General features: G+C 57.2%; 1 protein-coding gene across 1 annotated transcript; it reads right to left on the reverse strand.

Annotated features, from left to right (window-relative positions):
- Window positions 1-3,359: 3,359 nt before the first annotated feature.
- GFRA2 (GDNF family receptor alpha 2) lies at window positions 3,360-25,287 on the reverse strand. Its single transcript, XM_085080901.1, has 9 exons — window positions 24,910-25,287; window positions 19,386-19,700; window positions 17,008-17,091; window positions 12,374-12,722; window positions 5,586-5,695; window positions 5,372-5,512; window positions 5,119-5,294; window positions 4,556-4,609; window positions 3,360-4,410 (listed from the first exon to the last, which is right to left on the reverse strand). The coding sequence occupies exons 1-9, from the start codon at window positions 24,947-24,949 to the stop codon at window positions 4,282-4,284; spliced, it is 1,398 nt and encodes a 465-aa protein (XP_084937027.1). The 5' UTR covers window positions 24,950-25,287; the 3' UTR covers window positions 3,360-4,281.
- Window positions 25,288-26,097: the final 810 nt, after the last annotated feature.

Below are 26,097 nucleotides of genomic sequence, written 5' to 3' on the forward strand. Positions count from 1 at the left end.
TCTGTGAATTCCTGTGCTGGAAAAGGCTGCCGGCTGTCCCCCCACTCCCACTGCGGGGTAACATCCCAGCTGGCAGGCAGTCACTGCAGGCACATTCCGGGATTTGCTTTATTTAACCCCGAGCGAATCCCGGGAGATCCTCCTCGTGTTCAAGGATTTCTTCCCGAGGCCGAAGGTTAAACGGGAGAGTTTCCGTGGCTGTCGTTTTTCCTGGGGTTTGTTCTTCACTGGGAGCCTCAGACAGGCAGTTTTTCTGGATTTTATTGGGATTTAAAGCTTCTCCACGGGAAGGTTTGGTCTGTCCTGCAGATCTTGGGAGAGGACATCATGGAATCCTGGAATGGTTTGGGTTGGAAAGGACTTTAGGGATCTCAGCCACTTCCAATCCCACACCTCCATCCATCCCAGGTTATCCCAGCCTGGCTTGGACACTTCCAGAGATCCAGGGGCAGCCAAATTCTCTGGGAATTCCATCCCAGCCAGGAATTCCTCCCCAAAATCCCATTTTTCCCTTCCCCCTGTCACTTTGAAGCTATTCCCTGTGTCCTGTCCCTCCATCCCTTTCCCAGTCCCTCTCCAGCTCTCCCTCGATGCAGAACCATCAACATTCCAATCCCAAACCCCTGCAAAGCCTCACATCCCTCTCCCACCACCCTTTCCCCTGGATTTCCAGCACTTGGAGAAACCCCAGAACACCAAGAATCCCCCAGTCCAGCAATAATTAACCCAAATTTTCCAGAAAGTTCTCTCCCCCAGCTTTCAGACTCCCTCCTGACGTGTTCCCATCTTTCCGCTCCGGAGAGCCGCTATTTTTAAAACCCTCCCCGAAACCCTTTTCCTGCTATTTTTTCCTCCCTTCTCCCACTGCTTGGCATTTCCTGCGAGGAGCGCAGGGACTTTTTAACTCCCCCGAAAGCCTGGATGCAAAAAATCCAAAAAAAATCCACCTGGAATGAGACCCTTGGGGATTTATGGCCCTGGGCACAGGGCAGGGAACAGGGGAGGAGGAACAAAATCGCCTTAATGAGCCAAAAATTCATTAATGAGCCAAAAATTCCTTAATGAGCCAAAAATTCCCGTCCTCTCTGCCCTTTCCCTGTCCCCGAGTGTCCCTGGCTGCTCCTGGAATTCGAGGAATCCGAGCTGGGAATGGCCTGGAGGGAAAAGCTTGCGAATTTATGCGGAATTTTCCAGGGGATGCTTTGCTCGCCAAAGAGATTTGATGGGTTTTTGTTCCCCTTGGAATTGCTGCTGGGAATGGGAGATTCCAGCCGGGAAACGGGAGGAATTCCTGATGGGATTTTCCATAATAATTTGAGGGTTTTTAGGGGTTTTGGAGGAACCACAAAGGTGCTGGTGGCAGCCCGGGGTGACCCCAGGGACAACCAGAGATGTAAAATCTTCCTTTAAACTCCTCCAAAATTCCAAATGATCCCGCAAAAACCTCATTTCCCAGCAGTTCCTCCTCGGGGCAAACCCTGGGATGTTCCCACCCTGGATTATCCATCCTAAAAAAGCTCTTTTTCCCCCCAAAAACAACATTCCAAGGACAGGAGGGTGATGCCAAGCTGGAATTCTGGAGAATTATCCAGGATTTATCCCCTGGCTCCTCTCCTTTATCCCAGAAAGGAAAAGCTCTCCCAGGCAAAGCTTCAGTGGATTTCTTCCATTATTTTTTTACGCCACATCTCCCACAAAAAAAAAAAAAAAGAAAAAAAATTTAAAAATCGTGTTTTCAGCAGTTTCTCCTATCGGGAAAGTAATTGAGTCCAAATGAAGAGGGAATTATCTCTGGAGTTAATTATCCATCCCAGCAGCCGAGGTTTTACATCCCTGCATTTTTCACTTCCACACAAAGCACGGGAGTTTTCCTTTCCTGTAATTAACGTGCTGGGAATGGGGAGGAGAAAAGATCAGCTTTTGGTTGGAGCTGGGGAGATTCTGGGAGCAAATCTTGGGAATCTGAGTGGAGAGGGGATGGGAAAAGACTCCAAACCCTGGCAGTGCTGGAATCGCCGTTCCTGGAGGGAATTTTGGAATCGCCATTCCTGGAGGGAATTTTGGAATCGCCATTCCTGGAGGGAATTTTGGATTTGCCATTCCTGGAGGGAATTTTGGAATCGCCATTCCTGGAGGGAATTTTGGAATCGCCATTCCTGAATTCCCCTCTCCCCATATTGGGATCTTGGTCCAGGTCTGGATTTTATCTCTGGCCATAAAATATGTTTGGAATCATCTCCTGCTGATCCCTGGATGTCCGGGACCTTGCTGGAACCTCTTCCCATGGAGCTGGGAGTTCCCCACCATCCCTTTCTCAAAAAAAAAAAAAAAAAGTGCTATTTTTGGGATAGGGAGGGGGAAGACCTCCATGGTGCTGGTGGAAAATGATGGGAAATCATGGAAAATGATGGGAAATCTCATTTTTCTGTGTTTATGGTAAGCAGAAGAGCTCTGGGAGGTCTTGGTGAGCACTGAGCCCTCCTCATCCCGGGATGGTGGCCTGGAAAATCCAAATCTAACCCCAATTCCAATCCCAACTCCAACCCCAACCCCAAATCCAAATCTAAATCCAACTCCAACCCCAAATCCAAATCTAAACCCAAATGCAACTCCAACTTCAACCCCAACCCCAATTCCAATCCCAACTCCAACCCCAACCCCAAATCCAAATCTAAATCCAACTCCAACCCCAAATCCAAATCTAAATCCAACTCCAACCCCAAATCCAAATCTAAACCCAAATCCAACTCCAAACCCAAATGCAACTCCAACTTCAACCCCAACCCCAATTCCAATTCCAAATCCAAATCTACACCCAACTCCAACCCCAAATCCAAATCTAAACCCAAATCCAAATTCAACCCCAAATCCAACTCCAAATCCGACTCCAACTCCAACTCCAATCCCAACTCCAACCTCAACTCCAACCCCAAATCCAACTCCAACTCCAAATCCAAGTCCAACTCCAAGCTCCTTTTTCCCTCCCTGCTCTCTCAGCCCCTCCTGTCACCCGCAGTGGACAATCCCACTTTTCCTCACTTTTCCTGCCCCACTTCCCAAATCCTTCCAATCTCCCCAAGGCCATCCTGGGAAGATCTCTCCAATTGGATTGGCCAAAATCCAGGTGGGATGTTCCAGGGTGACCAAATCCCTGGAAAAACTGCTCCTGGAGAACGGAACTGCCCTCAATCCCGATTTTTGCCTTCTGTAAGGTTGGGTGAAAGGAGAGTCATGGAGAGAATTCCATCCCTGCTGTGTCCAATTCCAGGATCCAGGTGTTCCTGCAGCTGGAATTTTCCCATTTTCCCCCCTCTGGATACCAGGATTTTTAAGGGATTTCAGGTTTTTTGGGATCTCTGTTTCGTTCCTTGGTTTGTTCTCCTTGGTTTATTTTGGTTTTCCATTATAGACATCGTTAAAAAAAATAAATTTTCCAAGAATACATTTGGAAGTTGCTGTTGGCATTGGAGGGATTTAAATTAAAATAAAAAAATGAAAATGAAGGGGAATATGGAAATTTAAAAAAGCCACACGATGGGTAGTGTTATGTATATGGGAATATCCATACGTTATATGTATATAGGAAATAAAATGGAGAGGGAAAATAGGGAATTCCACCCTGGATGGGTAAAAATCCCCTCCCAGTCCAAATTCCAAAGATTTTAAAAAAAATAAGGGAAATGGAACCTCTCCCCCTGGAAGTGATTGACAACATCAGCACAACCTCACACGTTTCACACCAGTTTCTTTTCCATCCGGGAACTCTCCGAGGAAAAATCCCAACCAAAATCCCCCAAAATCCAACGGGAAGAGCTCCGGGAATCCCATCCAGGTGGCTCCTGGTGGCATCTCCATCCTCCGGGATGTTCCATGCGGAATCCTCGTGGTCCCTGCGGCCACCCCAGTGCAAAGAATCCTGAAAATCACCTTTCCCAAAGTTCTGCTCCGACTTTTTTCCCCTCCCTGGCAGCTCCAAACCCCCAATCCAGACCCATTCCAGGCCCACTCCAGGGACGTTTCCCAGGAGCCGCTGCAGAAAACCAACCCAACGCACCAGAAAAGGACCAAAAATTAAAAATCAAAACCGGGAAAAATTAAAAGCGAGGAAGAAAACCACCAAAGTTCCCCAGCGCGGTGGAAGCTCCTCCCGCTGCCCGGCGCTCCGCAGCCCGGCGTTCCCGGGGTTTGGAGCGTCGCAGTGTCCGGCACGAGCGGGGCACTGGTGGCACTGGTGGCACTGGTGGCACTGGTCCGAGTGTCCCCGTCCTGCCGGCCGCCCCTCTATAGCCCCAGCGCCGGGAGCAGGATGGGGATGAGCAGCAGGATCCGGTTGTCCCGCCGCCGGCTGCTCCCCGCCCTGGGGTGCAGGAAGGTTTTCTGCTCCGGCATCACATCCGTGGTCAGCTGGGCCTGGGGAGGGGAAAGAGCGGCTGAGCAGGGTGGGATTTGGGGGAAAACATCCCAAATTTGGGTAAAAACCACCAACAGTCCCTGGGATGTCATTCCCAAGCTGTTTGCTTTGGGAAGGAATTCCCAGCTTTGGGATTTCTCCTACCTCGGAGTAGCACAGGCTCTGCTCCTTGGACTTGTTGGGCTTCAGGCCTTGTTCCTGGCGGGAGAAATTGGGAATGGTGAGGGCGGGAATGTGCCAGGTTTGGGGTTCGGATTTCCCTGTGGGAATCAGGAGGGGATGGAGCTCAGGGAGATTTGGGAATGATTTATCCCATCTCCACCGGCGGCTCAGGGGCCTCACTGGGATCCTGCTGGGAATCCTGCCTGGAATCCTGGGACACCCCCAGCCAGTCCCAATCCCACTTCCCTGCATTCCTGGAACATCCCCAGCCAATCCCAAATCCCATTTCCCTCCCAGTCCTTTTCCACACAAGCAAAACAACACCTATTTCCCAGGTTTCCCAAAAAACCATGGAATTCAACTCCCAGACGAGAAGCCGAGCTCAGGGTGCCCTTTTGGCAGGCGAGGGAGGAGATGGGAATTCCCTTCCCTCTCCACACCCCAGCGGCTCCCAGATCCTTCCAGCCGCCGGATGAACCCAACCAGGACATTCCGCCAATCCCACGGGACGTTCCCATCCCCACCAGTGCTCCCAGTCTGCGCACCTGGAGCGAGGTGCAGGTGCTGATGGCGCTGGTGTCGTACGCGGTGCTGCTGTCGTTGACATCATCCGGCAGGATCGGGCTCTTCTCCGCCCGCGGCGGCACCGTCACGGCGGGGTTGGGATTTTTGGGAGCCAGGTGCACGTCCGTCCCGTTCCCGAAAGCTTGGATGGCGTTTCCTGGGGAGCGGGAGAGATTGAGGAAGGTTGGGAATGATGGGGCAGAGCGGGGAGGAGGGAGAGGGGAAGCGCCTTACGGAGACAGGGGTTCTCCGTGAAATCCCGCAGGAATTTCTCGCACTCCTCCTCCATGTTCCCGCTGCCCTTGCAGGAGCACCAGGGCGAGATGGTGATGCTGGTGGTGCTGGCGTCCACGTAGTTTGGGGTGACATCGAAACCTGGAGAGGGGAGGGAGCAGGGATGGAATTCCAGCGGGAAAATCCCTTCCCAATCCCGGCCCGCGGCACTCACCGATGAGCCCCGCGTAGGATCCCAGGCACGCCTGGAAGTTGTCACCAGGACAGGAGGTCACGGACTGGAAGGTGGCCTGGCAGTTGGTGTGGAAATCGGCCAGCCGGGACCTGGAGAGGAGGAAGAGAGGGAAAACAATGGGATTTCAGTGCTGCTTCCAGCCCGGAGCGACTCGGCAGCCGGGAGGAATTTTTTAATGGGATAAAAGTGATGTATTCCCAGCCTCCCCACGGGCTGTGGAATTCCGGGGCCATTCAGGCTCTGCAGCTGGGTTATCCAAGTGCTCCCGAGGAGGGGAAAGGATCCTGGGCATCGCCATGCTCATCCACACCTCAGATCCCAATAACCAGCAGCGACACAACTGGAATCTCCCCATAGAATTGGGGAGGGTTGGAGGGGCTGCTCCGTGGTGGGGATGGGAGGATGGAGAAGGAGAAAGGCTCGGGATGGAGCGCCAATTCCAGGGAAAACCAGGATTCTGCAGCTCTGCGGTGGTGCGTGAGACGAGGAGAAAACTTCCTCCCTCTCCTTCTTCCCGGAAATAAACTCCACCATGCCAGGAGCATTATTTTCATATTTATTTCCCTCCTTTCCTCAGGGAAAGGAAAATTCCCCATGGAGCAGAGAGGCTCTGGGGATTTCTATCCCACATCCATTCCCAGGGGCTTTTCCTTGCACAAAGCCCAGAAAAGCTTTTCCAGGGCATTTTTGGGATGCTCCACCCTCCCTGCAGCCAAACCTCAGCTCAGGGGGTGCCGCTCCGGGGTGGGAATGGCAGAAATCCCAAAACCTGCTCCATCCCCGCGGCACACAGAGCAATCCAGCCTCTCCACGGGAGAGGAATAAAAGTTTCCGACAGCATTTCCCTCTCTTCCCAAACCCGAGGCGAAGGGACGTCAATTCCCTGCAGGAAGCGCGGCGAGTTCAGCACGGAGCGCCAGGAAAATTTGTCACTGCCGCTCCCCGGGGCTGCACCGCCAGCCCGGAGCATCCTCCGAGGCAAATGTTATTCCTTCCACAGTCCATGCCGAGGCAGCTGGTAAATCCTTCCAGAATATCCAAGCCAGATGTCACTCTTCCCGTTGGACGCGGCGAGGTTGGGATTCGCCGCCAGGAATAAAAGCTCGGCGCGGTGGATTTTGGCTTTTAAGGCCTCCAAAGAAATTAAAAAAAAAAAAAGAGGGGAAGGAGAAGGAGCCAAGGAGGGAGGAGGAATTGGTGCCAAATTGCGGCTGGCGGCTGGAGGAGGCAGGTGGGGGTGGCCTGGAAAGGTTGGGAAGAGCTGGGCTGGCTCTGGATGAGGGATGGGGAAGAGGAGGAGGAGGATGGGGTGAAGGAGCTGCAGAGCTCAGCTCTTTGTTTGCCTGAGTGTTATCCCCAAAAAACCCCAAAAGGAGTGCAAAGGGGATCAATAAAAATTAATTCGGGATATACACACATATCTTTCATCCCAAACCCACTCCGAGGGCTGCAGTCCCACTTAGGGGTTTCCAAAATGTTCCTCTGGGATTCCTGCGGGAAAATTCCGAGAGGATACCCAGGAAATGCAGCCCCAGGATCCCGAGGTTTATCAGGCCCTTCTCCCAAATCCAGGCACTTCCCAGATCCCAGCAGGGAACCTGCACTTCCACATCCTGAATTTAGGGGATTTTGTAGCTCCATGCTCCCAGTGCATAAATCCCAAATCCAGGGCGTTCTGTGCACCTGTACTGCTATCCTAAATTAAATCCTAAATTTAAGGCACTTGGTGCACCTGTACATTTATCCCAAGTGCACGAATCCCAAATTTCAGGGGCATTGTGCATTCCTGTCACACACCTGGTGCAGACATCCCAAATTTAGGGATCGTTTCCTACCTGTATGTCTATCCCTGCTGCACATATCCCACATTTAGGGGATTTTTACCTCTGCACTGCCACCCCCAGCGCAAATATCCCAAATTTAGGGGACTTTAAGCATCGCTTCAGGGACCACCTGCCTCCAGCTCCTCTCCCATTCCCTGCCGTCCTGCAGGAGTTCAGCACCACCAAAACCCCGCCGGTCTGACATTAAAATTTACCAAACACGGAGGTTTTGGGATCTTTTTTTACCCCGCAGTGTGATTTTTTTTTTTTTTTTAAGCAGGAAAAAACCCCCAGAACGGCCACAAAATTCTTAATTGGGTGTTAATTACTCCCATCCCCGCCCGATAACTCAGCGGCCATCCAATCCAGCAGCATCCTGCTCCTGAATATTTCATGGACAAGATGCCGGCGTTCCTCCAGAGGTGGTTTTTTTCACGGGCAATTTACGGGGACTGAGGGGAAAAAAAAATAGAAAAAAAATAGAAAAAGCGGTTCTAGCAGCCACGAGCATCTGGGAAAAAGGGAAAAAAACCTGCTCCCCTCTCCCGCCGAGCTGGGGATGTTCAGGAAGCTGCGACAACATGGAAAAAACTCGGTGAGACACGAAAAACCCGCTGGGCATCCCCATCCCATCTCCCGTCCTGCTGGAGAGAGATCCTTTTGAAGCCGGGAGATGCTGAGATAAAATAAAATTCCCCTCAAACGCTCCCGAGCAGCGGCCAGGTAAATTCAAAGAGCCCCGCGGAGGGGGAGCAGCTGAAGGAAGGAGGGAAGCTGAAGCGCAGCTCAGCTTTTGTGGATGACCCGCTGCCAAATCGAGCGGAGAGTTCGCAGGGGAGGGAAGGAAAGATCAAGGGATGGATTTGTTTTATCCGGGAGAAGTTGGCTGGGGAGAGGAGTCACCTGTTCCGGGCTGAGCGGCGGGAGGTGGAGCGCTGGTTTGAGGGAAAAGGGAATTTTTTTGTCGTTTTTTTCTGAGGCTCTCGGCCTGAATTCCGGGAGGGATTTCTTCGTGGGAAAAAAAGGGTCAGGCGTTGGAATTGCCCAGGGTGGGTTTGGAGTGTCCGAGGAATGTCCGGAGGTGACATTCGGAGCTCCGGGCTGGTGGTCAAAGGTTGGATTCGGTGATCCCGGAGGGTTTTTCCAACCTCAGGGATTCCCTGATTTCTCTTCCTTGCTCAGGGGCGCAGAGACAGCAGGAAAAAAGCCAAACCCACAACAAACCCACGGAGAAATTCCCAAAGCAGAGCAAACCCAGCGAGAGGGAAAATAATTAGGACAGAGCCCAGCGCGACCTCCGAGTCGGGAGTTATTAATTAACAACTTCCACCCTCCACGTGCATTCCAGACCTCCACGCTCCGATCCAGAACCGAGAAAAACAGCTCAAAGATGCTTTTTTGGGATGTTTTTTTCCCTCCTCGTGCCTGTGCCCGAGCCCTGCGAGTCCCCGGGCAGGGAGGAGCGGAGCACAGGCATCGTTTGATGTTAATTGCGGCCCGTTCTGTGCCATTGAGCCGCTAACGAAGCCCGACAGGAAATGCTGTTTACACAGCAAAGCCAGCCTCAGACAGACTCGCTGCCACGCCGAGTCGATACTCGGGGATCTCGAGTTCATTATTCAGCGAGGATTGAGTGATTCTCGTGCTCGGAGCCCTCGGGGATTCCAGCCCTCCCCAGCCGCCTCCTCACGTGCGATCCCAAATGGGGGAGAGCTGCCCTGCTTCAAAATCCACCAGATTTGGGGATTTTTTTACAGATTTTCCAACGCTGAGCTGGGTTTGGAGGCTCCTCCAGCAGGCTGGGAGCAGAGGAACGACTCCTCCCCGCCCTGTCCCCTCCGAACTCCAGCTCTCCCAGCTCCCGGTAAATCCAGGAGCAATTTTTCCCTGCTCCTTCTTCTTCCCAGACAGGCGCTCGCCAGGCTCTCATTACAGGGAGTAATGAGAAAGTTGAGCCGCTGTTTATCAAGGAAACATCCATTACGGGTGGCATTTTGTCTGCGCTAAACAAAGGCCGTGCCGCTCTCGAAAAGCCGTGTTTCCTTCCCATGGTTGGTGTTTAATCAATTCCCAGCCAGCCTGGATCCCGTTCCCTCATTCCCCAGCCAAAGCTCGGGTTTAACCTCGGCCAAAACGAGGCGGCCAAATCCTTTCTTTTGTGCCAAAATCCTTGATGCTCAAAGATGCTGTGAGGGGGAGCAACTCTCACCCCTGCGGCCCTAAACCACACCAAAAACGGGGATAAAAAATCCAGGGACACAACCCCAGCCCCGCTTTGGATGCTGAGGAGCTCCAGCCAGTGGAGGTTGGGAATTTCTTCAGCACCAGCACCACTGGAGCGTGTAAGAGCAGATTATTTGTGTTCCCGACTTGCTGATGCAAGATGAAAAATCCAGCGAGCTGCAGCTGCTGAAATCAGCTCTTTTCTCCCCTTCCTTTCCCTTTCCCCTTCGCTGAGGTTTGTGCTTCGCCAAAGGTTTTTGTGTTCCGGGAGCTAAAACCTGTCCCTTGCAATCAGCCGCAAAAGCTCCGGGACTTCGTCAGGCTCCTGCGAGTCGGGAAAAGCTTCCCGAGCCGGGAAAAGCTGCCCGAGCCGCGCGAGGAGCAGCAGAAATCGCAGCTCGATTGCTCCCGGAGCCCCCGGGCAGCTCCGCCGGGATTTGCGGCAGGTTGGAATGGATTTGTGTGGAGGAAAAGCTGGGATTTGAGCCCAGGATAACCCAGATCCTGCACTCCCAGCCCAGGAGTCACCCTCGCCAGGACATCAGTGCTTGAGGGGACACAAGGAGGGACATCCTGGACCCTCCGTGCCTTCGGGATGTCCTCCCCCGGGTGACCCAGGGGTTAAAACTCCCTCCTATCCAGAACATTCCACCCCCAGAGCCATTCCGGGCAGGATGGAGCAGCTGGTGGCTTCATTGTGACCTCTGTGACCGAGGGGACAGGGCTGGTGTCCAACCCCAGCAGCCCCACACAGCTGGAAAACAGCACAGAGAGCCAGGAAAGCCTCGGGATGACTGTTTTCCATGCTGGAATATTCCTTTTCCATCTCCTCCAATTGCTCTGGTTTTTTTTCAGGAGTGGAAGCAACACAAACTTGGGGTGATCCATCTCCATGCAGGAAAAATCCCCCTGGAAATTTGTATCCCGGCAGAGAGGGATTCCTCTCATTAGGCTTTGAGCCAGGCGGGTTAATTAATTACCCTGGCAGGTTAATTACCCTGGCAGGAGAATTATCTCATCTCCTGTCACCTCTGGCTCTGGGAGCACTTGGGATCTGCTCTGCCCTCGCCAGGCCCTGTCAGAGCAGGATGTCGGATTGAGGAACTCGTGGATCAATGGGAAATCCCATGGCACAGCCCAGCCCTGTCCTGCCCTCTGGGATGAGGGGAGACTGAGGGAATTTGGCTGGAAAAACTCATGGATCAATGGGAAATCCTGCTTTGTCCTGCCCGCTGGGATGAGGGAACATGGAAGGGTCATTCCCAGGTGGAGATGCCAGAGGGGAGGGATGGGATGGGATAATGGGATGGGATAATGGGATTTTCTCCTGAAAACCCAGATCCAAGGAGTGCATACACGTCCCATCCCAAGGAAAAAAACCCAAGGTTATGGAAAAATTCTGCCAACCAACGCCTAGAGCTGGAGACAAATAAATCCCACATTTGGGCGCTTTCCAGAACCCCTATCCATGTTCTCCCAAAAAACCCCATTTCCACCTCGGAGCGAACACCCCCAGCTGCCACCCCTTCCCCCTGGGCTGTTTCCCCTCTTTGTGTGAGGATTTCACCCCTGCAGGAACCAAAGCTCAGCATTCCCGTGGCCTCTGCAGCCTCCCAGCTCCGTTATCCCTCTCCGGGAGCAGATCCTGCCCATCGCAGCGGCTGATGGAGAGGAGCTGCCATTCCCTGCTATCTTTTATTCATAGCCCTCGGCTCCCTGGATTACTTTTTGATAAAAAGCCACATTCCCACATTTCAAACATCTCCGCTCGCAGCCGGAGGAAGACCCGGAGCTCGCATTTATTTCCCTGCCGAGCGCCGGGAAACTCCATCACCTTGATGGGGAAAAGATCCTGCTCCTGGCAGGAGCCGGAGCCTTTAGGAGGCAGATCGGAGCCCCGAGGGGGACAGCAGGGGCTGTGCCCGGTGACAGATGGTTTCATAAGGAGCAGGAGCCTCAGCTCCCAGCTCGGCGCTTCTGAGGGGGAAACAGCGGGATTTCATCAGCTGGGAAAGTTTTTGGGGATGCTGGGAGCACAGGGAGGGATTTTGGAGGTTCAGCGTGGGGACATGGAGGGATTCCCGGTGGGAATGGAGCCAGCGTGTTCCCCATGGACACAGAGGCAGCTCTGTCCCTGTTGGTTTGGGATCTGCCCATGGATCTGCCCCTGGCATTGTCCCATTGTCACCCCCCGAGAGCCAGACACTGGGAAAACCAGCCATGGGTTTGTGCCGATGGTGAGGGGTGACACCAGTGCCAGGGGGTGACACCGGTGCCAGGGATGTGGCACTGATGCCGGGGAGGTGGCACCAATGTCACGAGGGTTACACAAATACCAGAGAGGTGACACCAGTAACAAGGGGGTGACACTAATGCCCGGGAGGTGACACCAATGTCAGGGGAGTCATATCAACAGCAGGGAAGTGACACCAATGCCAGGGAGTAACACCAGTACCAGGGAGGTGACACCAATGCCAGGGAGTGACACCAGTACCAGGGAGGTGACACCAATGCCATGGGTGTGACACCAACACCATGGGTGTGACACTGATGCCATGAGGGTGACACCAACACCATGGGTGTGACACCAACACCAGGCAGGTGACACCAGCACCAGGGAGGTGACACCGATGCCAAGGAGGTGACACTGACACCATGGGTGTGACACCAACACCAGGGAGGTGACACCAACCCCAACAGGACACCCACAGCCGCCCTCACCTGCACAGGTGATCGGCCCGGCAGGCTCCGCGCAGGTCCAGGCAGTTGGGCTTCTCCTTGTCCTCGTAGGAGCAGGAGGGGACGATGGTCTGGCGGCGGCGCTCGGCGCACGCCTGGTCCTTGCAGGAGCAGAAGAGCAGGCGGAAGGTGAACTCGCCCGGCACGCGGTCGAAGAACTGCCGCAGGGCTTTGTGACACTTGCGGCGGCTGCAGGGCTCGGTGGCAGACAGCTCGCGGCTGCAGGTGGAGATGTAAGCCGAGCGCAGGCGCTTGCAGTTGTCGTTGAGGTTGCAGGCTTTGGCCGCGTCCAGGCAGTGGTTGCTCCGGGAGGTGGTGGCAGGGTCCATTCCTGGCCGGGGACACCGAGGGACAGCGGTCAGGAGGGATGGGGAGGGGTGGTGAGCTCAAAGGTGGGAGGTGGTTTTGGAGATGGAAGGATGGGCTTGAGGTGGGGGAGATGGGCTGGAGCTGGGGAGATGGCCTCAAAGCTGAGGAGATGGCCTCAAAGCTGGGGAGATGGCCTCAAAGCTGGGGAGATGGCCTCAAAGCTGGGGAGATGGCCTCAAAGCTGGGGAGATGGCCTCAAAGCTGGGGTGGGAAATGTCCTTGACCTAGGACTGGGAGATCTCCTCAAAGCTGGGAAGAATCCCTCAAAGCTGGATGGGAAATGTCCTTGAACCTGGGATGGAGAAAAGCCTTCAAAACTGCAGAAATGCCCTCAAACCTGGGGTGAGGGAAAGTCCCCAAACCCAGGGAAATGCCCTCCAAAGTGGGAGGAGAGAAATGTCCTCACAGCTGGAGAAATGTCCTCAGATTTGGGGTGGGGAAAAGCCCTGGACCCTGGGGTGGGGAGAAATCCTCAAAACCAGGGTGGGGGACCGTCCTCGACCTGGGGAAGGTGTGGCAGGTGACAGTGCCACCCTCATGACGTCAGTGTCACCCCCGTGCCACCATCCCCGCCCTGGATGGTTCCCATCCCCATTCCCTGGACAATCCGGAGCTCCTCATCCACCCCAAAACAGAGCCCAGCTCCCCCAGCCCTCGGTGCACAATTCAGGCCGTGGATTTGCAATATTTCTTTCCCTCTGTCAATTATTCAAAGAATAATTATTAATTATTCAATATTAAATATTAATTATTCAGCTCCAAAAGCAGAATAACCAACGCAACTCTACAGCGGCCGCCACAGCCCCTCCTGGGGCTCCCCAAAACTGGGACAACCCCAGACAGGGATGAAGGGAAAAAATGGATCCATCATCCATCCATCCCGGAATTCCCATCCTGCAGGGAGAGGATGGACAGAGCCAAACCCCAGCCTGGGAACAAACGCTGAATTTTCCCCTGTTTTTTTGTGGGGATGCTGGATCACCCTCGGCAGCCCAGGTGCTGGATTTGGAGTTCTCTCATCCCTCATTTCCTCCCCTCCAAATCCATGGATTGTCCTCCTCCGTCTCCCAGCTTTGCTGGCAAAGACGAGCGGCGGCGCCAAGGGAAAGTTGCTAATTGACGTAATTGGAGGGTGCTGCTAATTAGAGAATGGCAAATCCCGCGATGGGCATCGTCCCTGGTTTCCTCAGCCTTCCCTGCAGGGGGACAGCGTTTGGGGGTCTTTGGTGTCACTGTCCCACTGTCCCCAAGCCGAGAGCCACCAGCACAGCCCTGCTGGGGATCCCAATTGATCCTGAAGGGTTCAGAAATCCCAATTAAAAGGCAAAAAGTCCCTTCCCGGTGCCATCCCAACATCCTGCTGCTCTTGGGGAGCATTGGAGCTTTTGAGGGCTCAGTGCCACTGGTGCCACTGTGCTGTGACAACTGAGGGGTTCCCCTGTCCCCTTCCCCCGGGATCAGCCCCTCAGTGACCCCCCAAAGCTGCTTGGGAAGAGCCCTGGAGGTGCCAAAGGTGCCATTCCGGAGATGGACACCCCTGGAGGTGCCTGAGGCTTCACCAAATCCCAAAATCCCAAATCCAGGATGGGGCAGGGATTGGGATGGTTTGAGCCTGGAGAGGGTGAACACAGCTCGGGCACTGAGAGGGAAAAGGGGATTTTAGATGTAGGGAAAAGGGATTTAAGGAGTGGGGAAAGGGGATTTGAGGGGTGGGAGAAAGGGGATTTAAAAAGTGGGTAAAGGGGATTTTAGAGGTGGGGAAAAGGGGATTTTAGGGGTGGAGAAAAGGGGATTTAAGAGGTGGGGGACAAGCGGGTCTCCTTTCCTTCCCTTTCCTCCAGCCCCTGGGTTTTTGGGGATCCACCCAGCACTCCCCCCGCAGCCAGCCCGGCCCCGAGCCCTGCAAGTGGCGAACAGCAGATTTCCGGCGCCAAGCCGGGATTTTGGGATCCGTGGGATGATTGTCTCATCCCCGGGAGCATCGCTGCTGCCCTGCCCGAGACCTGCGGGGACCTGGCTGCATGTTAATGGAGCCGCGGCTTGGGCAGCTCCCGGGGAGCTCATTAATAAAGCACGAGCATGAAAATTGCATGAGGAGAGACGGGAACGGGGGGCGAGCAGAGGGACACGGGGCTGGGGCCACCCTGCTTCCCCTCTGTCCCCTCCACGGCCTCGGGGGGCAGCGGGAGAGGAGGAGGAGGGGGATGAGGAAGGGCTGGCAGGGGGGTTGATGCCCACCCAGCTCTTGGGGTGAATTCCCAATCTCCCTTCTCCCACAGGCTGTGGTTTTCTGGGATGAACCCCGGGATGTTCTGCCCAGCTCGGGGGTCCCGCAGTGCAGCCCCCCCTGGGTGGGGAGGGGACGGAGGTGGCTCCGCGTTTGCTCCGCACTTACACGCGGTTTACACAGGGTTTATAGGCGGTTTACACAGGGTTTACACAGGGTTTACCCAGCCCTGCTTCCCAGAGAGGCCCAGCAATCCCCTCATTAGCCCTCCAGGCAATTAACACCTCCTTCTCCCGGAGCAGCTCCAAGAGCTCATTTGCTGCAGCGCTCGGGCTCAGCTCGGGCCGGAGGTCCCTGAGGGCACCCAGGGAGGGGACAGGGGACAGCGAGGGGGTGGCAACAGCACCGAGGTCACCCCCGGGGTCACCCGGAGCTCATCCCCCCTTCCCCAGCCCCAAAATCTCCAGCCAGGCTCTCCCCGCTCCGCTTTCCCGGATAAAGCGGCAGTGGCTAATCCCCGCTCCAGACCCGCCGCTTTCCAGACTCCCCAGCAGCTCCGACGTTTTCCTGACGCCAATCTAATCCCAAAAAAGGCGGCGGGAGACGGGAGGGGGTGGCGGCGTCATCCCAAAAACCCCGCGCTGAGCTCCCGGAGCCGGGAAAATTCACCTCGGGGGCTGGAAGGCGGCGGGTGGTGACAGTGACAGTGACAGCAGCACCCCAGCTGTCCCCAGGTGAGCTGGAGGGGCTCCGGGCACAGCCCCGGGTGTCCCCAAGGCGTGGGGACAGCGGGACACCCCAAATCCCGCAGCGTGGGGGGTTTTGGGGGGAAGGGTTGAGAGGAGGGAGAGCGAGGAGAAGCCAAAGCGCCGCTGACCTAATTTGGGAAGGGGCTGAGGGGTGGCAAGGAAGGTTGTCATGGAAATGGATGGGGAAACAAAATTCTCGAGGGTGGTGGCGGAGTTTGGGTTCCTTGGAGGACGGGGAGATGTTCCAAGGGGTGCAGGGATGTCCTGAGGGACACTGGGATGTTCTAAAGGACACCGGGATGTCCTGAGGGTCACTGGGATGCTCTAGAGGGCTCAGGGATGCTCCAAGGGGTTCCAAGGGACACGGGGATGCTCTGAGGGACACCGGGATGCCCCAAAGGGCTCAGGGATGTTCTAAAGGACACAGAGATGCTCTGGGGGACACAGGGATGTTCTAAGGGACAACAGGATGTCCTGAGGGACACAGGGATGCTCCAGAGGGACCAGGCATGTTCTGAAGGACACAGGGATGCTCCAAAGGGCTCAGGGATGCTCCAGGAGGTTCCAAGGGACACAGGGATGCTCCAAAGGGCTCAGCATGCCTCTCCAGAGCTCGGCTCAGGGTGAGAGACAGCAGAATTCCCCCCTCAGCTCCACCCCATCCCGAGGGTCCCAAATCTTCCAGAACAGGAAGAATTCCACATGGAATGTGAGGCTCTGGACCCCCCATGAGCCAGGAATGTGTTTGTGCCTCCCTGCTGGTGCTGGGGACAGCACAGATTAAGGCAATGATGGGAATTTCGGGTTTTCCAGCAATTCCTGGGGACAACAAAGATTAAGGGAATTCTGGGAATTTTGGGTTTTCCAGCAATTCCTGGGGACAACAAAGATTAAGGGAATTCTGGGAATTTTGGGTTTTCCAGCAATTCCTGGGGACAACACAGATTACAGGAATGATGGGAATTTTGGGTTTTCCAGGAATTCCCACCTCAGCAATTGGCTGTAAACCCATAGCTGGAGGCAGCCAGGCCCGAGAGGTGAAATGCTCAGTGCCAGCCAGGCAAGGTCTGAAACACCAGGAATCATCCCCAAAGTGCCTCCAGCACCCTCATCCCCCCAAAAAACGCTGCTCAGAGCCCCAAATTTGGGGAAAACAGCAGGGGAAGGGCTGGAGGAGCAAAGGACAAAGCAGAGGGGAGGGAGCAGGAGGTTCTCCCTGGCAGGGAGCTCTGTGCTCACAGGCAGGAGATAAAACACGCTGCTTTTATTACCTGAGAAAATTGAAGCAAGTCTGAATATATCAGAGAGACGAGAGGTGACCGGCTCGTACGGGGAAGCTTCATAAAATTCCTCTCCTTCGGTGGGAGGAAAGGGAGAGAAAAAGGGAGAGAAAAGCAAATTAAAGCCCGCAGTGAATAATCTCAGGCGCGGGGAGGGAAAAGAAAAAAAAAAAGGTTCGCAAGAACTGCCCTGGAATGAAGGGAAAAGGCGATTTGGGAGCAGTTTGGGGAATTCTGGCTGCGGTCAGGATTCCAGGGATTGAGGGAATTGGGGTTGGGAAGGTGGATATTCCATGGGGATGGAGGCTGAGGCTGGAAGTTTTGGGGTTTTTGAGCTCAAATCTGAGCTCTTTAATTGCTGTTGCAAAACCCCCGTTTACCTAAAACTCCATTGCAAGGTGGTTTTAATGGTGGAAATTCCTGAATTTCCTGAATTTCCATCCCATTCCTTGGGAAAACGGGAATATTTCAGTGAGGAACTGCAGCTCCCCACCACTGATCTCCCCCACTGCACTCCAGAGGTTCATCCATCCCAATCCACACCTTCCAGAGGGACCCTGAGCACCAGCCAGGCTGGAGAGAAATTCCTCACTCTCCCACCTCTGATTTCAGGCCAAATCTACCGATTTTGTTGGGTTTAACTCAAGAGAATTAAAAAAAAAAAGTTGATTTCAGGACAAGCAGCCACAGCTCTCAGGGGAGGAAAGGCTCTCCCCAAACCCCGACAGCCCCAGCAAAAATAAATTCTATTTATAAAAATAAATCTTTCAATAAATAATCAATGGCCGGACTTTGAGAGCTCCAGCTGAGGCTGCCCAGCTGCTGGAGCATCAATCCTGCTTTTCCAAGCATTCCATCCCCAAATTCCCTGCCCTGGGCTGGATCCCGGGGTTATCCTGATCCCAAGGCAGCAGAGTTTATCCTGCAGAATTCGGGAGCCGCTTGGAAGCCCCGTGTGGAAAAGGAGCTCGGAAAGAGGAGGAGAGCGAAGCAGGAAGGTTTGGAATTTTGGGATGGAGAGACCTTTCGGGGATGCCAGGCCGGGCTGTCCCCATCCCTGGGGATTTCCAGCTCCCTTTTGGTGTCACCGCTGCCCTCACCGATGGAATTTGGGGACAACACCGCCCGGGGCAGCTCCTGCCCATCGCCGGGAAGGAAACAAGATCCCAATCCCGTTTTTCCGCTCCCTCTCCGGCTCTCCCCGCTCGGGTGACAAACAGCACCTTCATTAAGGCGCCTTTCGGAAGCCTCGCTAACCTCGCGCTCCATCGCTCCGCCGCTGCCATCAATAATTAAACACCCGCTTGACTCCTGCCGCTCGCCAGGGAAATTACCGAGCATTAAAAGGGCGCTGGACCCGCCTGGAGCTCGCCGAGCCGCAATTAACCCCCGCGAATGAGGCTGGAGGCGCAGCAGCTCTCCCGGAGAGCAGGGAGCCTCGGAATTTGTGCCAAAAGGGGCAAAATCGGGGTTTGCTTTGGGTTCCTTGCTGATTTTCCTCTCCCCGATTTGGGGACATTAAAGGATGTCCCCAAAAGTGCCACCTCTCCTCAAAGCTTGGCTCAATCCCTGCTCTTCCTCCTCCTCCTCCTGCAGGTATCTCTCCTGGAGCTCCATCCCCATTCCCTCATCCACGCCCTGGGAAAGCTCAATGAACGCTGCTAATGAGGGGGAGAAAACAATTAAGCCCTAATTCCTGCTCTGGGACTGGGTTTGGGCTCTCAGCTTCCTGCCTGACCCAGATTGGAAGGGAATTTCGCCCAGGGGGTTCAGGTATGGCTCCTCCACATCCTCTGGAATAGTTTTTTCCATCCTCAGGTCGAGTTCCCACAGCCTGGGGTAAAAGTCCTTCATCCTCAGGTACACATTTCCCACAGAATCCCAGAATCCCAGCCTGGTTTGGGCTTGGAAGTGATTTAAAAATCTCATTTCAACTCCATCCCATGGGCAGGGAGCTTTTCCACCAGTCTGGGGGGTTTTGGCACAAACTGAAGTGGGTTTGGGAGCTTCCCAGGGCCGAGCCTGGGAGGCTCATCTTAATTTCCTGGGGTGTTCATCTGGATTTCCTGGGGTTTTCACTTGAATTTCCTGGGGTTTTCACTTGAATTTCCTGGGGTTTTCATTTGAATTTCCTGGGGTTTTCACTTGAATTTCCTGGGGTTTTCACTTGAATTTCCTGGGGTTTTCACTTGAATTTCCTGGGGTGTTCATCTGAATTTCCCGGGGTTTTCACTTGAATTTCCTGGGGTTTTCATGCCCGAGGTCCCCAAGCACCACTCCCCCTCATTTCCCCATCCCACCCAGCCCCCCCAGCACCCCCTGTCCCCTCACCCCCACCCCCGGCGTGACCACATCCCCTCACCCCATACCTTCCGTCAGCCCCATATGGATGCTCCAGTAGATCTGAAGGCACTGCAGCTCCTTCTTCATGCCCCTCTTGCAGCGGCAGTCGTACAGGGCGCTCTCCTGCAGCACCTCCAGGGCCGCCTGGCACTCCTTGTTGGCCAGCATGGTGTTCCTGTCGCGGCCGGCCAGGCACTGGCGCAGGGTGCGGTAGCGGGAGCTGCAGCTCGGCTCGCCCGCGCACAGCTCGTTGGCTCGCACGCAGTCCACCGGCACTCGCCACCCGGGCGGGGCCAGCCCCGGAGGGGACGGTGGCCCGGCGAGCGAGCGGAGGATCTCATCTGGGGCGGGGGGATGGCAGGGAGGGAGGGAGAGAGGAGGGACAGAGAGGTGAGGGAGGGTGGCGAGCGGCGGCTGTCCTCACCCTGGTGGTGGGGAGGCACCTGAGGTCATCCCAGCCCCGCTAAACCCTGGGAATTTTGGGATGGTTGGGGTTGGAAGGAGCCTTTAAGATCGAGCTGAGAGAGCCTGGGAGTGTGTGGGAATCTCGGGATGGCTGGGGTTGGAATGGACTTTGAAAATCGAACTGGGAGAGCCTGGGAGTGCCTGGGAATCTCGTGTGGAAACCAAACCAATCTCTGGGTTGGTTTGGGCTGGAAGGGCCTTAAAGATGGAGCTCAAAGAGTGGAAATCGAGGTTGCATTGGCAGAAGGAATTCCTCCCTGTGAGGGCGGTGAGGGTTGGGATGGAATTCCCAGAGGAGCTGTGCTGCCCCTGGATCCCTGGAAGTGTCCAAGGCCAGGCTGGACAGGGCTTGGAGCAACCTGGGGTAGGGACGTTTTTCCTGTCCGTGGCAGGGGTGGAACACAGTCCTGCAATCCTGGAATGGTTTGGCTTGGAAGAAACCTTAAAATCCCATCCAGTGCCAATCCAGCCTGGCCTGGGACATTTCCAGGGATGTCGCAGGGCTCAGTGTGGGGAGGGAAGCTGCAGGGTTAACCCAACCCTCATCTCCACGTGATGCCGGGGGACCTTGTGTTCCTCGTTCAATCCAAACAAATCAATAGCCCAGCGTGCTCCCAGCGTTCCCGGAGCTCTCCGGAGGCACGGGAAGCAGAAAGTCCATCCCGATTCCCTGCACACGCCGCCGGTTGGGTTGGGTTTGGCTGCTCATCGTTTTCAGCCCCGTCACAGGATTTTTAGGGCGTCTGACTCATGGCTTTTGGAGCGCTCGGCCTTGGCAGGGCCGCGGGGCAGCTGCGGCTGGGAACAGCCTCTTCCCTCCGGGATGGCCTCCTGCATTCCCTCGGGGTGGCAACTGGCCAGCGAGGCCACCTCCTGTCCCTGCACGGCCACTGTCCCCACTCGGACCCTGTCCCTGCATTCCCACTGTCCCCACTCGGACCCTGTTCCTGCATTCCCACAGCTCTCCCACCATTTCCTCGTTTGCTTTTCCTCCTGCAAGTAGATTCCTGCTAAATTAAGCCTGGCCTGTCCCCTCTGAGGGAGCTGCCTGTCCCCTCCCTCCTGCACCACCCAGCTGTGGGGACAAGGTGAGCAGGACCTTCTGTCACTCCTGGCCCTCCTGGCCTTCCTCATCCATCCTCCAGCTTCCAGGGAAAACCCTGGAGGGGGCAAAGATGGGAACGGCAGGACCTGGAGGGGACCCTGAGCTGCTCCGGGGGTGATGGGGAGGTGACACCGCTCTGTGCCACCCTGCTGCCACCCGAGGGTGATGGACAGGAGGGTCCCCCCCTGTGTGTCCTTATCCCTGCGACCCTGAGAGCAGCATTCCTGTCCCCTCCGTGTGCCCCTGGGAGCATCACTCCTGTCCCCTCCCGCCGGGCACCACCTCGGCCACCGCTCCCAGCCCCTTCCCAGCCGGGTCTGGCAGGGGGACAGTGACACCTACAGGAACGCGACAGGGGCCACCCGTGTGTCCCCCCCAGCGGGCAGGGCTGTCCCCTGCCACCCCCGGGGATGGACACGCGGCCCTTCCTGCCAGTGGCCCTGGAGCAGGTGGCTGTGGACAGCTCTGTCCAGCCCGGGGCCAGAGGGGACTCTGAGGGGTGACAGCGGTCAGGGTGGGCAGTGCCAGGTGGAGCTCCACTGGCTGCAGTCCCTGCAAGGAACAGATCCCGCAGATCCCATCGATCCCGCAGATCCTGCAGATCCCATAGATCACATCGATCCCACAGATCCCATCAATCCCATCAATCCCACAGATCCCATCGATCCCACAGATCCCGCAGATCCCGCAGATCCCGCAGATCCCTCACTCCTGGTCTCCAGCCGAGGTCCCCAAACAAGCCCCACTGGGTTCCCAGCGCTCTGGAGTGTCCTGGAGCAGCGCAGAGCTCCAACATCCACCTTAGATCCAGGCTGGAGGAGCAGATTCCCCTCGGGCAGGCCGAGCCTGGCCTGGCAGGATTATATTCCACACGGGAGGCAGGCGGGATCCATGGAAGGACATTCCTGGAACCCCCAAATGCAGATCCCGGGTCTTCACCACACCATGGATGATGCTTTGCAATTCTGCACCTTCACACGCTGGGAAATCCCATCCCGAGGCGTCCAGCTGGGAAAACCTGATCCTGCTGCAGCCACAGGGAAACTGCTCCAGGGCATGGAGCCATTCCAGAGCTCCACAGGGCATGGAGAGACATCCCTCAGCTCCACAGGACATGGAAATCATTCCAGAGCTCCACAGGGTGTGGAGAGACATCCCTCAGCCCCACCGGGCGTGGAAATCATTCCAGAGCTCCACAGACGTGGAGATCCATTCCAGAGTTCCACCAGGCATGGAGAGCTATTCCACAAATCCATCGGGCATGGAGAGCATTCCAGAGCTCCACCAGATATGCAGATTCTTCCCTCAGCTCCACTGGGCATGGAGAACCATTCCAGAATTCCATGGCCATGGAGAGCCATCCCAGATCTCCACTGGACATGGAGAACCATCCCGGAGCTCCACCACATTCCATCCTCTCCCAGCTCAGCTCCAGCTGTGCTTGCCCCGAGCCCTCAGCCCCGAGCCAACTCCCAGCTCCAGCTCGCTCTTCTCCAGCAGCCTCTTCCCAAAAATCCCCTCCTCTGGCCGCATTCCTGTCTGCTGGCAGTCTCCACACGCAGGATCCAGAGGCAGGGACACATCCTTGCCCTGACGCCAAAGGACCAAAGGAATATCCTTGTGTGGCACATCCCGGGAAGCCCCACAATAAATCCACCCTCTGGAAGCAGCAGGGATGATGAGCCGGGCCAAATCCTCCTGGATTTTGCCATTTTTTCCACCTTTTCACCATGGTTTTTCAGGGAACAGGGTCCGGGAGCATCCCGGAGCATCCGGCACCATCTGAGCCGGAACAGACCCATCCCTTGGTCGCGGTGCTCCCAAAATCCCGCAGGAATCAGCCCAGCCTGGGGGGTTTTCCTGGAGCCCCCCGCTCCTCCCAGCTCCACATTCCCACCGAGGCTCCAGCGGGGAGTTCGGATGGAGGGAGAGATTGAGGAGAGGGGATTCTCCATCCCTCCCAAAAAATCTCGTGGCAGAGCCGCCCTCCCTGAACTCCTATCCCTGAAACATCTGCAGAGAATTCCCAGCTCATCCTCGGCTCTCTCTGGGTGTCGGAGCACAGCGAGGATTCGCAGGCGGCTGCACAAGGAATGGCCCTTTTTCCTCCCTTTTCCTCCCCTTTCCTCCCCTTCCCTGCCGCTCCCACAGCTTCTCCCGGCGCCAGCAGCCTCAGCTGCCTCTTCCCGAGCTCTGATCCATGTTCTCCTGTGCTGTTTCTCCCAGCCACCTTTGGCCACCGGCAGCTTTAGAGGGAAATGTTTCTCCTCGCAAGGATCGCTCCGGAACACGCAGCTCCCCAGCCAGGAGCAAAGGGCTTTTCTGGCTTCCCGGGAATGATCCCAGGTGGGAAGAGCTGGATGTTCTCCGCTCCAGGAGAGGCCACGCCGTGGGAAGCCCCCTGGTCACCCCATCCCTGAGGCTCAGTCTGGGGGTGCAGTGTCGCTGTTTGGGGTCCAGCTCTGCTGTCTGGGGGGACACAGCCTCGCCCTGCAGCCACAAACCCTTGGGGACAGCCGGGAATGTGGGGACAGCCGGGAATGGGGGGCACAGGGTCCTGCTTAGAGGGCGGGTGGGCCTGAGGTGTGGCATCCTGGGGGTCCCTGTCCCGCTGGGGATCCCTGCGCCCCAAATCTCTCCGCGAGCCGTCCAGCAGCGCCTGGACATGCGTCCAGATGTCCAGCTGTCCCCCCAGCCAGGCTGGAGCAACCTCCCTCCCCTCCACGCCGGGCTGTCCCCACTCGTGTCCTCACCCCGCCCCCAGAGCGCCCCTGTCTCCCTGTCTGAGGGCTCCACTCGAGCCCCCCGACCCCGACACCCCCCGAAACCCCCGGGAAGGAGCTCCCCCGCCCCAGGGCTCAGCCCCCTGCCCAGGCCTCTGTCCCTCCCGCCCCAGGCCACCTCCCCTGGCGCTGGGAGCAGAGCAGAGCAGAGCCGAGCCGAGCAGAGCCCCCCATTCCAGCCGGGAGCAGAGCCTCCGCAGGGACCCCGAGCCCCCCAGCCCCGCGTCCCTCGGGAACGAGGCTGTGCCAACCTTCAAGTCTCCCTCAGCGGCCGCCTGTCCCCTGTGCCTGTCCCCTGTGCCTGTCCCCTGTGCCTGTCCCCTGTGCCTGTCCCTCGTCCCCGTCCTCGCTCCGCCAGCCCAGGCCGGCTCCGCAGAGTTCTCCGGGCGCCGCAGCGAGCTGGGATCGCAGCCCGAGCGCCGCGGGATGCGGGAATGGCACCGGGAGCGCGACACGCCCGAGCCGCCCAGGGGAAAAACCCAACAATCCCCGTTCTCCTCCTTTTCTCCCCAAACCCAGCGCGGGCTGTGGGCTCTCCCCTCGCCAGCCGCTCCTGCCAGCGGAGGCTGCCCTGGGAACGCGAGCGTTCTCCCGGCACAGACAAAGCTCCGCACGGAGCCGCCCGTGGCTCCAGCGCGATCCGGGCGCGGGGAACGGCGATTCCCCACGCAGGGACAAGAGCCACGAGCCCAACTTTGCCAGCCGAGTCTCCACGCCGCGTTCCCAACGCCTGGAATGGCGTGGAGAGGGGAGAGCAGGCAGAGTGGAGGGCAGCGGGAGACACGGCTGGGAGGGGGAGAAGGGGGGAGATGTCCCCGAAATGCAAATCCGTGCTGCTTTGACAGGGAGAGCAGGGCTGCGAGACGGGCAGGGCTGTGCTGCCGGGCGATCCAGCGGCTGGGGCTGCCCCGAGGGGGCGGCTGGGGTTGTGTCCCCCCCGTCCCCCGCGTCCCCAGGGTCCCCCTCCCCTTTTGAAGTTGGCAGAGAATAGGAAATGAAGTTGCCCGTGGTTAAACCCCTCGCCGTGCCCCTCTCGTGCCGCAGCGGCGGTGCCAGCTCGGAGGGGCTCTGTCCCCTGCTCTGCCCCCCGCTCTGTCCCCGGCTCAGCCCCCGCAGCCCCTCACCCCGGGGGGGACGCGCCACCTCGGCCAGGCGACAGCCGCCACCCCCTCCGGCACCCCCGCTGGGGCCACTCACCTACGAAGAGGACGATGCAGAAGGCGTTTGCCAAGATCATGATAGGAAATCCACGCGATCCTCCACGTGCGCAAAAAAAATATGTTAAAAATCAGGCGATTAAAAAAAAAAAAAAAAAAAGAGAGGAACAATAAAAAAATAAAAATGAATAATTCCCAAGGCGGCCAGGTAGATCCCAAATCCGGTGGGCTGGAGGCGAAGGGAAGGAAGGAAGGGGGTGTGCTCCGCCCGGCGCGGAGCCGGGTCCTCAGCCGCTCGCCGCCTCCCGCATCCCCGCCGGGCTCCGCTGCGCGCTCCGGGCTCGGCGGCTCCGCGCTCCGCCGGGCTCCCGCCGGCTTCTGCCGAGCTCCGGCTGCCGGGGAGGGGGCGCGGCGAGGGGCGGCTGCGCTCCGCCGAGCCCCGGCGAAGGGGCAGAGCCGGCGGGCCCGCCGTCCCCTCCCCGCCCCTGCCCCCGCCCGCCCCTCCGCGGGGCCGGGGCCGCCCTTCCGCCGCCCTTCCGCCCGGCACGGGGGTCGGGGGGGCTTTGTGAAGACCCTCGGCTCCCCAGCCTCGTTATCCCTCTGTCCCCTGGCTCTCCACCTCCCCAGCCATCCCTCCCTGGCTCCGCGGGGTGGCACCTGCCTGTCCCCGCCGGGGGACCCCCGGGGCACCAGCGCTGCTGCAGACACCCCCCACCCCAAATTCCAACCCCCAGGGCCCCCGCGCTGCCCCATCAGGGGGGATGGACAGGGAGATGCTCTGGGGATGGGAGAGCAGAACCCCAGGGGCTGCAGGGACGAGGTGGCACATCCCTGGGTGGGTGACAGCCCTGGGAAGGGGAAGGGTCCCTGGGTGGGGGATGACCTTGGGAACGGGAAAGGGTCTGTGGATGGGCGATAACCGCGGGATGGGAGAAGGAGATGCTCTGGGGATGGGAAAAGGACACCCAGGGGTCTGCAGGGACGAGGTGCCACATCCCTGGGTGGGTGACAGCCCTGGGAATGACACCTGAGGGCTTTCGTCCCCTCAGCTGCTCCGGGAGGGAAAGGCGCAGCTTCCCCTGGCTTTCCCCGGATTTTATTCCCTCAGCCCCCACCCCAGAGCCAGCTGGTGGTGGGAACCGCCCCCCTCTAATTACCTGAGCACGTTAATTAGCTCGGCCACCCGGCGGAGGGGTGGGACAGGGGTCACGGGTGTCACATCCCGCGG

Source organism: Lichenostomus cassidix, chromosome 22 (assembly GCF_008360975.1).
Source record: "Lichenostomus cassidix isolate B80296 chromosome 22, HeHo_3.0, whole genome shotgun sequence".
Classification (NCBI taxonomy): Eukaryota; Metazoa; Chordata; class Aves; order Passeriformes; family Meliphagidae; genus Lichenostomus; species Lichenostomus cassidix.

Excerpts from the sequence above, each read along its gene's own strand:
- GFRA2 (XM_085080901.1), bottom strand. The coding sequence starts at position 24,949 with ATGATCTTGGCAAACGCCTTCTGCATCGTCCTCTTCGTAG. Across the intron at positions 19,701-24,909 it reads CTGCATCGTCCTCTTCGTAG|ATGAGATCCTCCGCTCGCTC; the intron begins GTGAGTGGCCCC and ends CCCCCGCCCCAG. Across the intron at positions 5,513-5,585 it reads ATCCTACGCGGGGCTCATCG|GTTTCGATGTCACCCCAAAC; the intron begins GTGAGTGCCGCG and ends TCCCCTCTCCAG.